Source organism: Pristiophorus japonicus, chromosome 11, assembly GCF_044704955.1.
Source record: "Pristiophorus japonicus isolate sPriJap1 chromosome 11, sPriJap1.hap1, whole genome shotgun sequence".
NCBI lineage: Eukaryota > Metazoa > Chordata > Chondrichthyes > Pristiophoridae > Pristiophorus > Pristiophorus japonicus.
In genome coordinates, this window is record NC_091987.1 from 36,766,927 (window position 1) to 36,781,396 (window position 14,470).

Here is a 14,470-nt window from a genome sequence, read left to right on the forward strand (position 1 = left end):
CCCTTAAAATCTACCTCTTTGACCAAGCTTTTGGTCATCTGCCCTAATTTTACCTTGTGTGGCTTGGTGTCATTTTTTTTTGTCTTGTAACACTCCTGTGAAGCACCTTGGGATATTTTACTATGTTGAAGGCACTATATAAATACAAGTTGTTGTTTTGTAATGCACAATCATCTGTATTTTTAATGCACAGTAGATAAAATTCTCATCAAATTTTATGTGCACTCCAATGGTTACTTACATTCTTTAGATAGGTTTGGGCATTGTAGCAGGTGTCAGTCAATATCATATACTCATTTCTCAATTCATTTTTACTAACCTTTGTTGTTACACATCTTCAGTCTTGTGTCATTGTCTCTGAGTCTGATCAAAGTGGTCGAAAAATGTGCACCTACTAAGCATGGTTTGCACAGTTCGACCAATAATTCAAAGAAAACTATTGAGATAATGTGGATGTAGTACTAGAATTGCCCATTTTGCCCTGCACTGCTAATTATAAAAATATAGCTGAAGGAGACTAAGAAAGTCCTTTGATGTCTTGGATCTAATACGCTCTCATTTGTAAAAGAAAGCTTCGCAGACATCTAGCAATTCAATCACCTTGCATTCCGCAACAGAGGCCATGATACCACCTAACAAGCACTTATGCTCTAAGTGGAGTTTGCCTTGGCTATGTGTAAGAATATGAAAGAACAACAATTCATTGAAAACACATTAATAGCCAACAGTTTAGGTCAAAAAGTCATTGAATCTAAAGACACATGAGATTTGTTTAGTGTAATATAAACTCTGCAGAGCTAGACCTATTTTCATTCTTCATGCAGTAATTGTTATAAGACTTTTTTCCTCCTCTGCCCTCTTTTACTAAAAGCATTTATCCGCTCAGAGCACAGTTCCACAGGACCTTTGCTATCTTGGCTAAGTGGCCATTATTTATGTATGAGCTTCAGCAGTATCAGAAGGCTATTTATCAGCAGGACATAATAGCTGAGCCCAATCCTGTCCTCACCTAACACCCAAGCAATTGCACTTCCAGCAGAGGACACAAGATAGTGATTGGAAGCAGGAATCATGAGAACATTTTCCCCTTTTTAAGCCGCATACTTCCAGCCAGCTCATGGGTTCACGGGATAATTATCAGAAGCGGGAACACTAATTTTCCCTCCCTAAACTATTGGTGCTATTTGCAGTGCCCTATAGTTTCCCAAACTGGGATCATCTAACTCAGTGCAATTGGCGATTGGACTTGGACCTGAACCTTTCTGGTTTGTAGGGTTCACCTACTCTTGCTGAGCCCGTCAGGGAACTCTTTGTTTTGAGATCTGTTCTATACTCATTTTGACCACGAACAATAACATTTTCACGTGAATAGATGTCAAGCAGTATTCCTCCAATATGTGACAAAATGTTCAATTATCAACAAACACCACTGCTCAAATAATGGATTGAGTGGTATTCATCAGTCATAAGTAGATAGCTGTTCTCTATCAGTGGTGTAGGGTGACAATAAAATAGAAAATACTGGAAATACACCACAGATCCATCTGCATCTGAAAAGAGGAAAGATATATTGATCTTTCAGGTAGAAGTCCTTCAACAGAACTGTTTAGATCCCTTTCAAAAGGAACTAGATTAATACCTGTCCAGAAAGGTATTGGAGATATTAATAGATCCATATTACTTCAATGGAGATTTGCAAGAGTGTCTGGTGATTTCGGGTGAGAGGGTATGGAGAAGGAAGTCCATCATTGAGCTAGGCATGACTGGGTTGTGAAAGGAGTAGGCTTCATGGGCTGAATGGCTATTTCTCCTTCCACCTTTCTTATGTTCACCACTGCTTATTTTTTCCCCTCTATTTCAATCCCTGCCCCATGATAGAACCAATTGCACATGAATTTGTTGGAGGAACAGTTTAATGTGCCAAATGGCACATTCCCATTTGTGCTGTTTTATATTTTATGTTGACTCATTCACAAATTATTAGAAAGCCAATTTAAATTTTCAGTTTTGCATTCTAAGCATAATTATAAATGCCGTATGTACTGACAGAAAAAAATAATCAAACAAAAATATTTACCCAAACCAGAGGTGCCTTAAACCATTTTGTAACAATAAGCAGGCATTGCTATGTATTTTATCTGTTTAAAGTACAAGATAACACCTTAATCTTTGAGCCACCTGAACATTTCATATTCTAGTGTAAGCCCGATGTAATATATTATAGGGTTAATAGTCCCTGATTTCCCTAAATGCATAACTTAACACTGAATCATTTGATTTGTTCTTTTGTCAAAATCATTGTCATCAGGATGTGTTATATTGCTGAGGTAAAAGTATGAGCCCTTTGAGCCGATTACTTTAGCATTGAAGGTGAAGTTTGAAAATAGTGAAATTAAAATCGTTTTCACACAATAGGATAGCAGACAATATTTTACCGGCAAAGAACAAATAGCCTAATTATATTCTTGACAGGGAATATATAATTATATTCTGTGCTATTTATTGCTGCAATTTTATTTAATATGTTCCATTCATTATTTATTGTTGTCAAGGCTGTTTCGGGGGGAAAAGTTGCAGGGTATTTGAACCTTACTTTACATATTGTTTACTTTCTCTGGAGGCATGGCTGCTATTTTCACCATTAAGCTCAAAAGGTGCTTGCAGCTGTATCTGTTTAGCACCATACAAAATCATGCTCAGAATGTTGCATCACGTGTTCTATTTTTAAGATACACGAGGTATTTTTTCAATCTATTTTTGACATATTTCCCAGTGAATTCCATCCTGCTTTATAACAGTCCCGATTCATTTTCCTGTTCATGCCATTTTTTTGATTTGAGTAGTTTTTTGTTAAGCTATCTGCTGCACTCGTTGGTTAGATTGTAAAATATGATGCATCGGTGTAGCTGAACAGCTAATGTCAGGACTTGCATGGTCGTGTAAGTGTCCAGTGTTTGAATAATTCCTCACGCTGTAACATAAATAGCTACCCAGCCAAACAATTGGGGAGTGGGTGGGGGGAGAGAGAATGTAGGGATTGACAGAATGTTTCAAATCTTTTGACTGAGCTCAATTCAGACGGTTACTTGCTTACAAATTTAAAATGATGATTGATGCCAAGTAAACTCATTACCAATACACATTCCCACTTTATTATGGAGCCTGTTTAATTGCTTGTGAAATTGGAGATACAAACTACTTGGATTACTCAGGAGTTTGTTGAGAGCAGGTAAAGTGAGATGTCACAAAAAGCTGTGTGGCACAGGCTTTGAAAAACTTTCACGAGCTGCACTTAACTTTGCTCAGATTAAATCCTAACTTTACCGCTTCATTGAAAAAATTAGTCTGAATTGGGCTATAAATTCTACTCCACAGAAATAGTCATTTATTTATTTCTCTTAAAAAATTGGGATTTTGTATTCAACGAGAACACTTTCGGAGTAATTTCTGCAACAGGTGGAATAAAGCTATATTCATTTTAGTGCCTTGAGTTTACAATTTTTAATTCAGTGTATGATTCTTCCTAACCATGTCATAACTGAAACTGACTTACATATTTTATCATTAAAAAATTGTTTGCGTGTAAATTTATGTGCAAGAAATCTTTCAAAGGCTGTTTTAGGAAGATGAAATACCACATTTGCGAATAGTACTATCAGCTTCAATAGGTCAAGTGATTTTGCAGGGATTGGAGATTTTGCCAACCTAGGTAATGCAATTTTGTTATTTCAGCTACAATGATTTTTGTGTTGTTGAATATCATGTTGTATTTTCACACTAGCAAAGTACTTATGAAGAGAACATTGTAACTGTGCTGACTGAAAGGATACTGCCTGAAACCTCTTATGTGCCTTCCGCCTACCTGGCAGAGATATGCCAGCTTCACCAAGCTGTGTGTGATGTGGAGGTTCTGCTCAACTCCTCCGAGCTCCAAACCAAGGACTTTGAAGATTTTTCCAAGCAGGATACTTGTTTAAAGGTAGGATATACTGGAGTGAGAGAACATCATTAATTGGAGCCAGGTTAAATGAAGATTGTGCAAGTAATTAATCATAACATTTTAAAGCAAGAAAATACCTTGAAGCATATTTTTTGGGTGGCTGTTATTAACAAATTATTTCCTCTGCCTGTGCCAGTCTTTGACTATCTCAACCCTAACTATCGTACAAACCTTTTGAAACTGTCTGATATGTTGGAGAAGCTAATTACAAAGGAACAGGAGTAGGTAATTCGGCCCATCGAGCCTATTTTTGAAATTCATAGCACCTCTATTTTTATAATCACAGTTCCCTGATTTTCCTCCAATATCCTGTAATATCCTTCTTTCTTGGAAAGTCTCCCTCTTAAATACTTAGATTGATTTTGCATTTATGGTTTTCTTCGGGCAGTGCTTTTCAAATTCTCATAATTCTTTATTTGAATTATATTTTTTCCCTGGATTCCCCTATTAGAGGGAAGAGTCATTCCCAATTTTCTTTTTCAATTTTCTTAGTTAATTTAACCACCTCATTACATCTCACCTGTCAACCTAATCATCTTCACTATCCAGGTGGATTGTATTCCTTCACTATCTCTAGGGTAGGGCCTGAGGGAAACCCATTCTTCTGGGTTTCCCAACCTCAATCCAGCTTTATACCATATGCCTGCGAATAAATCATAAAATGGAGTGAATGTTCCTTGTAAATTGCCATATAGGTGGGGTTTTTTAAAATCCACTTCGACTCTTTATTATAGTAATGCTATAATAATACTATATACAAATTCAAGTCCTTTCCTTTCCCTTCAATAGTGACACAGCAATTATGACCTGTACATGATTTCTAATTTTCAGGTATTCAACCATTGTGCAAGGTGTGTACTTGACCTAGCTCTGGCTTGGCCTGAGAAAGTATTGACCTCTGTGCTTTACATTCATTTTTTTGGCAGCCAGATCTTCTTTACATTACACTCTTCTCTTGATTTACGTCCGCAACTAATCACTTGTTCCTCCACATATATCTGATATGATTATGGCTGACATCAACTTTAATGATATTGATTGCTCTGGTTACACACAAGTATTGCCTTAGGTTTAATTTAGCTGAACTATTAAATTGTCATGAGATGCAGTCATGGGCACAGTTCCATCCCCTCCCGAAATAAATCTACTGCAGCTACAAATGGTCCTTGTACATTCATGTGATGTTAGAATGGGAAAAAATAGGAGATATGTTTGATTTGAGTTTAATGAATATTTATTTCCTCACAAATGCATTCATCATTGTCATTATCTAACAGTGAAAGTAAGAAAGCAGTGCATAAATTGTACAGTGGCTGTTTTCTGTAGCTGAATTAAATTTGGGGTGAAATTGTTCTCGTACTGTAACCTTTTTCTGAATATATCATTTTTTTAAAGTTAAAATGTTGGATATTTAACTCATAATATTCTGATTTACATTAGTCTATACGATTATATATAGAAATGCCACAATATAAATATTGCATGACATGATCATTGAGACTCAAATAGCATCATGATTATTGATATAAGCTGGGATACACAGTGGTGAACTGTGAACTAGCATTCTGTTTAAAAAGGCTGGGGGCTGGAAATTCACCAACCTTGTGCCCGTTTTGTCGGCGATATTTTGCCGTTTTCGGCAAAAAACGATGATCCACTAGTTTCGCTGAAGTCTTGCGCCGGCAGTTTTGAAATACCGCTGAAAAGCGGACCGCCAATTTGGACTGTTGACGCACCCGTATTCTGGGCGAAACAAATGCCTGAGAAAAACCTGTGTTGCAGCCCCAAGAACAGCGGTAGGTATGAAGACCTGCAAAAAAGGAAAGTTAAAGATTTTATTTTTTAATTCTTTTTCAGTGATTCAATAGTTAAGTGCCTTGTGAATGTTTTGTATTTTTTTTTTGTTTTTTGCAATTTTTTTTTTGTGTTTTCCCCCCTCCCAAGTTCTTCTTCACAGCGTTAATCGGCCTCAGACTAAAGTTGGCGAATCCTCGTGCAACGTCGATTTTTGCCACTGGGTGCATTTTGTAACGAAACTTAGGCCTTTAAAAAATGGCGGTCTGATTGGCGGTATTTTGGCCGAAAAATGTCGAAAAAATACCACTATGGCCAAAAAACTAATTTCTAGCCCCAGGAGCGCTGGATAACTCACAGGTGCTGGAGTTATAATTAAGTTATGATGATTTTCCTTTTAGAAATGGGACACAACAGGTCTTTCACACTCAACACTGACACTATTTGCATCCCAGGTTAAAGGGATTGCAATTTTTAAATAGCAAATCCGCTCGGAAAGTATTATCATTGACATTTTGGCAATGATTATCATTGGTGGAGCTGGTTCTTTAATAAAGCCTCACAAGTTGACATAAAGCAGCATTCACTTCCTGTCAGGCTACTGTTCCACAAATCATGGAAATGTGGATTTGAGTAAAAAACTGTTAAATTCAGCTGTTTACATTTAAATCATCGAGCAGGTATAAAACTATGATTCTGTGACAAGGAATGCATATTCTGTGATGTGGAAAAAACTCAGAAAAATGCTACTTAATTTTCTGGCTTTACAACCTAGTATTCTTGAATTGAGTTCCTTCAAATCTTTGCAAACAATAGCATTATGTGGGTTGTTCAATTACTTTTAATATGCAACAGTTTAGTAAATTAGGGATTTCCTTACAATACAAACATTTAAAGTAAAACTATTATTTATAACTGTGTATTTACCCTTTGAGAAATGGCTTGTTGATGACTCGGCCAGTTTATCCAGTGAGTAACCAGTCTACAGACGATAGGAAAGTTCCCAGTTTGATCCTCAGTCTGTGCTGAGCCAACTGATCTCAGATAGGGAAGTGGTAAGGAGTGTCCCTCAGTTCCCCTGAATTAGGGAGGGGAGAATTAGCCAAAGTTCCCCTTCCTTTATTAGAAGTGTGCATCTTTGGATGTCAAGCTTAAATGTGAGGTCCACATCTGGCTGAATGACCTGCTGACATTTACTGCCCACCATTGCTGGAGCTGTATCCAGTGAGGAATTATTTACAGCAGATGAGAGGAAGGAAGCAAACTAGCAAGGTAACCTACCAAAATATTTTAATTCGATTTTTGCCGATTGCCTCAATTATTATAGCAGTAAGAACAACATCTCTTGATCAGATGGGTGGTATTTTTAAAGGAAACTGGTATCTTTTCCAGCCCAAGCAGATAATGTCAATTGGCAATGCAGGACTGGAAAATCCATCTCTGATCCATATAAGCCAGATTATCATTACTTTAGTGCGAAGTGCGGTTTTTCAACAGAGGTTTCAGAGTAGTCCAATGTGGTCTCACTGGAAAGGAGCCTCCATATTTATAACATTTCCTTTTAATATTATAATGCATTGAAAGAAAACCTAACATAAGTTTCAGTCCCCTTACCATGGGTTTGAGATGGGTGCTCCATTTGCCCCAGTGGAGTGGGTCCATGTGAAGTTTCATGAGCAATGAAACTCTTCAAGTGTCCAAGGATTTTTAGCTTTTTTAATTTATAGTTTTTCAGTGCACTTCCATTAATGGTTTCTCTCATTTATTTCCTTGGAAAACAGGAACTGTTGGGAAAAAGGGGGCATAGAAAAATAACTATTGCAATACAAACTTTTGAGGGATCTCCGGGAGCAACATCTAATTAAAAAGACCCAGGTGGTTGGTGTTATATATGTAAACTTGTATTTACTCTGTACAGCCACCAGAGGGCTCATCCCCTGGAGTCCCAAGGGATCCCATAATCCCTTGGGAGCACAGGTATTTAAGGAGGCTTCACAGGTTGGAGAGGCACTCTGGAAACCTGCAATAAAAGACTAAGGTCACACTTTACTTTGAGCTCACAGTGTTCAGTCTGACTCTTTCTCCATACACTACAGTTGGCAAATCAAATTAAATATGATATATGAGAACTGAATTGTTATAGGATGAAGGGAGATGTGATACTCTCTTAGCTTCAGATCAATCTGAAATCCATTGCAAATTAGTGTCAGCAGCAGCAAGGCTTCCTGCAACTAATCTGCACTATAAAGATGGCATTGCCAGTGGTAGTCAAGGTTACCTTCTCCCTCAACATTTTTGCACCCATCTCCTTCCAGGCTAGCTTATGGATCTGCAGCACAAGTATATTGGGGTGCATTTTCATAAGGGTTCTCCCATTTGACCCCCATCACTTTGACAGGACAGCCACAGAAACACTGGAACAATAGCGGAAACAGTGTTCTTGCCATTCTTCTTGGGATTTCGGCAGATCTGCCACTGGACTAGCAGGAGAGTTTGCAAAGAATTTCACACACATATTAGACAGGTGAATAATATACAGGTCAGCATAGCCAGTACTGTTATTGCCTTTTTCATTGAATAGGAAGATATATTGGCCCAGTGTCACCTTACTATTGTATTTCCCAAAGTGGGGGGATCAGTAGCTGACAACCATGTTGCTATCCTACATGCCACAAGCTTTTAAACTGGTTGCCCAGCATCAAAACCATCAGACTGCCCTAAGTTATATTTGGAGATGGGAATAATTTTCAGAATAATATGGTCATCATTTAAACTTTCAAATCTCATGTTGTCTCAACAATCAGATACAAGGAAAAGTTTTCTGGCCAGCAGTAGTTCCCTCCGAGTGAGGAGGTCCTGATTATGATGCTCGTGTGTTTCATAATGCAATTATAGAAGGAAAGCAGAAAATAACAGCACATGGCAATACAAAGCATTTTTCATTCCATGAAGTGGTCCTTTGTAACTCCCCCTCTCATCACAACCTACCAGAGGGAGGACATGAGGTGGGAATTACACTAGACCTAATATCCCAGTATCCTTTATCAAATAATAGAGTTCATTTAAAGAATTTGGGGCCCAGTTTTGAGGTGACGAGGTTGGGCAGTCCATGATTTGACACACAGGTATTTATCACATTGCATGTGCAGCATATGAAACATTAACCATGTGGAAGCCCAATGTGATTAGCAGTGTTAGTTAAACAGAATGATTAGATTACAGCAGGGATAATCAAATTGCCATCAAGTAAAGATGCAGAATGGCAATCATCTTCTGAGGGAGTTGAACACAAGCAGTCAAACATGTTGAGGCTGCTGTACAGAAGCAATGCGGACATACACAGCTCCCCCAACAACAACTGCCTCCCTCCTCTCCGCAGCAGTCAGGAGCCATGAAAGTATTGAACCGACCCCTAGAAGACTTGAGCATGCCTGTCAGCTCTGGCTGCTCTGTTCACGTAGTGCCTCTTCAAATCATGTTTCTGACTCCCGTGCAATAGCGTTTGTAATGTACTACTTCTGTGCATTCACGATGTCTGCACGTGCAAAAGCAACAAATTACAAATGTTATGGGGTGGGACTCTGGTGAAGTGGAATGGACGGGGATCAAAAAAGCAAGTTATCTGTTCCAGAAGCAAGTGATTGGCAACTATCCTGAGCGACACCTCTATGTAGATAGAATGCTAGAGACTTCCCAAACTCAGCAGGATGCGACCAAATTATCTGATCCCCCTCAAAGGGTGTGATTCCCAATGTACACTTAACTGTACCAACAACCTCCAATGGGGGGATTTTAACTTTCAAAAACGGATGGGTTTGGGTTGGGTGAGAGGTTAAAATGTTAAAAATCTGAATCCCAACCCCACCCACCTCCAACCCACCCACTTTCAGTTTTAATGGAGACAGAACAGGGGTGGCGGGGGTAGGGGGGAGTCGGTTTGGCACTCCAAATATGGTAATGAGGCCTAGAAACCTCGGATTTAACCTATGCAGGTTTTACTGTGGTCGGCCGGGGGTCTCGAGCCTCAGGAATCCCAGCAGCTGCAGCCAGGCGATGACAGCCTTGGGGAGCAATCCTTGTGGGCCAGAAGGAGCAGGTGTGTTTCCTCTCAGCCCCCCAAACTTCCCCACTGTTAGAACTCACCCACCAATACAAACCCTCCCCCCTCCCCCCCGCCCCTGGGTCAAGGATCAGACACATACCCCCGGGTTAGGGATCGGGGCTCAGACCTACTTGGGCTGGGCCTCTCCTCGAGCATCCCCCTTCTGACTGGAAGCCATGTCTGTCAATCAGGCTGACCTCTGGGTGGGGAACCTGTCAGTGACGTTACACCGCACGCTGTACCTCCGCAGCGTGTGGGGAAATCGACTTCCGGGTTCTCTGCATGCTACTGGGCCTTCAACCAGCCCCCCCATACACCGCTCCTGACAGGTATAAAAGTTAAAATTCCCCCCCAATGTTACAATGTTTTCTCGTTCAAATACTGTTTTTGTTTAAAAACTGTAGCACAGATTGCCAAATTATATGCGTGTGTAAAGAATTCTTAGGGCGAGAAATTCGGTGATTTTGTGACCAGGTTTTGGGTACTATTTCACCTTTTTTGGCGAAAACCTGGCCGGCATAAACTTCGGTGACATTTTGTGGTGGCGGTTTTCGAATACCGCTGCCGAGCAAGACCTGAAATTTGGCTCTGTGCGCACCTGTATTTTACGCAAAAAATACCAACATGTAAAAAGCTGCGTCGCAGCCCTTGGAGCAGCGGCAAGTGTGAATACCTGCAAAAAAGGTAAGTTAAAGTTTTTGTTAATTATTTTGCAGCGATTCGATAGATGTGTCTTGTGAATGTTTTATGAATTTTCATTTTGTTTTTTCCTATTTATATTTAGATGCTTTTCCGGCCTCCTAAGGCCCAACTCGCAGCGGTATCGGCTTCGGACTAAATGCGCCGCGAATCCTCATGCAATGCCGATTTTTACTGCTGCATAAATTAAGGCCTAAATATCGGGGCTGATAGCGATAGCGAAGCGATAACGGTAATTTTGGCGAAAAAAATACCGTTATCGCTGAGAACCGAATTTCTAGCCCTACAGTGGCCAGTGCATGTGAGGAGCATTAAATCTGCTTATATGAATTGGACTTGATGCAAAGACATGGGGCTGGATTTTTGTTGGGCTTGCATCTCTATTGAGGGCCCCAGAGGGGTGGTAATGGGTATGCAAATGATTTCCGGAAGGCCAACTTATAGCTCCTTGCTGGGAAATTTGGTGGCGGTTAAAGGGGCGCTGAGCAGTACCGCCCGTGAGTGTGGAGCCAGTGTGCAATGCTCCAGTTTCAACAGCGCTATGCTGTTTGTTTCAAGCGGGACTCAAAGTGCCCCATAGTGCCCCCTAATGGGACCGCCTGAGAAAGCGGGTGGTCCAAGGTGTTCCGGCGGTGGTGAGGGAAGGAATGACTGCATGAGGTAAATGTGATTTTTTGTTTTTGTTTTATTTTTGCGATTTATCTTTATGTGGGGTGACCAAAGTATTGGGAATGTTTTGGGGTTTTTTTTTTGGCGATTTTATTTTTCTCCAGGGAAACATCTTTTAGGGGGGGTCTGAGGCCGGTTCTTTAGCAATGGATTTTCATTTGCTTAGCCGGTCTAGCACCCTACGAGAGGTGTGGAATGCCTCCCTTAACGCTCCACACTCAGGGCCCAACTGCTGAATTTTGCAGCTGCAGACCCAAACCATTTCCCGGCACAAAATTTACCGCTCCACCGTCACTATCGCCTGAAAAAGCCTCCAACCGAAAATCCAACCCTTAAATTCTTTGGTTTTTGCGGTACCCCACTAGTTACAGTCTGCCAACCCGAAAATGACCCGTTTATTCTGACTCTCTGTTTTCTGTCCGTTAACCAATCCTCAATCTGTTAGTATACTACCCCCAAATCCATGAGCCCTAATTTTAATTAATAATCTTTTGTGTGGCACCTTAACAAAGCCTTCTGAAAACCCAAATACACTACATCCACTGGTTTCCCCATATCTATTCCGCTAGTTACAAGATTCGTCAAACATGATTTCCCTTTCATAATTCCATGTTGAATCTGCCCAATCCTATTATTTTCAAAGTGCCCTGTTACCACGTCCTTAATAATAGATTCTCGCACTTTTCCTACTACTGATTTCAGGCTAACTGTCTGTAATTCCCCATTTTCTCTCCCCCTCCTTTCTCAAATAGTGGGGTTACATTTGATACCTTCCAATCCACGGGAACCGTTCTGGAATCTATGGAATTTTGGAAGATGACAACCAATGCAACCACTATCTCTATAGCCACCTCTTTCAAAACCTTATGATGTAGGCTATTCGGTCCAGTGATTTATCGGCCTTCAGTCCCATTAATTTGTCCAGTACCATTTTTGTACTAATACAGGTTTGACCTCCAAAATCCAGAGTTCCGGAATCTGGACACCAGGCCGATATGTTCCGACATCCGGACTTCCCCCACCTCGGCGAACCGACTTCGCCCCGGCCCAACTTCGCCCGCCATGACTTCGCTCGCCCCGAATTCACGCAGCCCGGCTTCGCCCCGGCACCCCTCCCTCCTCTTTACCTCGGCTGCCCGACCCCACCTACCTCAGGCCAGACAAGGAACTCCTCCACGGCAGCGAGGCCCCACCCGAACACTTCCACTGTGGCGGGGCCCCACTCGGCGACTTGAACAGCTCATCGATGAGCACCGCCCCTCCCCACGCCCCCGCCCTTTCTGACGTTCCGAAATCCGGAACTACCCGAACCTGGGCTCGGGTGTTTCCAGATTTGTGACGTCAGAAAGACGTTCCAAAATCCAGCAAAACGCAAAATCCGGAATGGCCTCGGTCCCGAGGGTTCCGGATTCGGGATGCTGCACCTGTATTAATTTCTTTCAGTTCCTCATTCTCACTAGACCCTTAGTTTTCTACTATTACAGAAAGTATTTTGCATCTTCTTCCAGGAAGACAGACACAAAATATTTGTTTCATTTCCCTGCCATTTCCTTATTCCCCATTATAATTTCTCCTGTCTCAGCCTCGAAGGGACCCACATTTACTTTTGCTAATCTTTTCCTTTTTACATAACTATAGAAGCATTTACAGTCTATTTTTATGTCTCTCGCTAATTTACTCTCATTCTATTTTCCCTTTCTTTATCAATTTCTTGGTCCTCCTTTGCTGATTTCTAAAATCCTCAGGCTTACTGCTCTTTTTGGCAACATGATAAGCCTCTTCCTTTGATCTAATACTATTTCTAACTTCTTATTAACCACGGTTGGACCACTTTTTCTGTTGGATTTTTGTGCCTTAAAGGAATGTATATTTGTTGTAAATTATGTATTAATTCTTTAAATGCTATCCATTGCTTGTCTATTATCATACCTTTTAATGTAGTTTCCCCAATTTACTTTAGCCAACTTGCCCCTCATACCTACGTAGTTTGCTTTGTTTAGATTCAAGATCCTAGTTTCGAATTTAACAAAATCATTTTCAAATTCAATGTAAAATTCTAGCATATTATGGTGACTCTTCCCTAAAGGCCCCTTTACTACAAGGTTATTAATAGATCTAGCCTTATACAACTTAAATTTGTGACCCCTGTCCTGCCTAACATATTTAATTGAAAAACGGTCAGCTGGAACACCGTCGATTCCCTTCATTATCTTCTAAACCTCAATCTTATCCCCCCTGAGCCTACGCTGCTCTAAGGTAAAGAGTCCCAACACTTTTAGCCTATCTTGATAACTACGATGCTTTAGACAGGGAATTAGTTTAGTGAAGTGGTACGTCATTCCAGCTCTTTTATAGCCCGACCTGCGGAAGTGTTCTCTCGCAGGTCTGGGGCCCACGAACACGAGCTGCTCCAAGTGTGCGATGACTTTGAGGTGGGTGACTGGGTGACGTCATCAAAACCCTGGTCGCCGTTTTGGAACATGGGCAGGAGCATGGGCGGGGCCCAGGTACAGAGGAGTGGGAAGGTCGGGGCAGATGAGAGGCAAGAGATCGTGGCGTAGGAGCGGTGAGAGATCGTGGCAGAGGTGCAGTGATTGTTTTTGTGGTGGAGGAGCGGTGAGAGATCATAGCAGAGGAGCGGTGTGAGATCGCGGCAAAGGCAAAGCGAATGCTTGGTGGAGGAGCGGCGAGAGATCATGGTGGAGATGCGGTGAATGTTTGTGGTGAAAGAGCGGCGAGAGATCATGGCGGAGGTGCGGTAAATGAGGGTACGGGGCCCAGAAGAGCCGAGGGCCCAGGGGCAGCACGGGCCAGCCCATACTGCGCGCTAGGTCCATGCAGCAGAACAGGTCTCCAGTCGTCCTGGTTAACCCTTGACACTGGATAAAGGCCGAGCTCTGTCAAGCTCATGTGGTGGCTGGTGTGCAACGGTCACCACACATGAAAAAAATTCACGCACAGGCATCTTCCACCCCCTTAATTGGAGTTCAGAACTGGAACGTCGGGTCCTTCATTGAAACATCTGTGAACTCATGGAAACAAGTCATCCTTGTTCGAGGGACCGCCTATGATGATGATGATGATTAATTAACCCTTTCTCATTGCCCTAGTTGGTTCCTCAACATACTGATCGAGAAAACTATCTTGTATACATTCCAGGAATTTGTCCTCCACACTGTTACTGCAAATTTGGTTTGCCCAGTCTA

At 41.3% G+C, this 14,470-nt stretch overlaps 1 protein-coding gene across 12 annotated transcripts in view; it reads left to right on the top strand.

Annotated features, from left to right (window-relative positions):
- Window positions 1–14,470, top strand: part of dmd (dystrophin) — a 2,299,423-nt gene that overhangs the window by 1,247,332 nt on the left and 1,037,621 nt on the right. For all 12 annotated transcript variants that reach the window (XM_070893344.1, XM_070893337.1, XM_070893339.1 and 9 more), the window contains one exon: window positions 3,782–3,979. In XM_070893344.1, coding sequence (XP_070749445.1) covers window positions 3,782–3,979 — 198 coding nt within the window. The remainder of the gene's footprint in view (window positions 1–3,781; window positions 3,980–14,470) is intronic.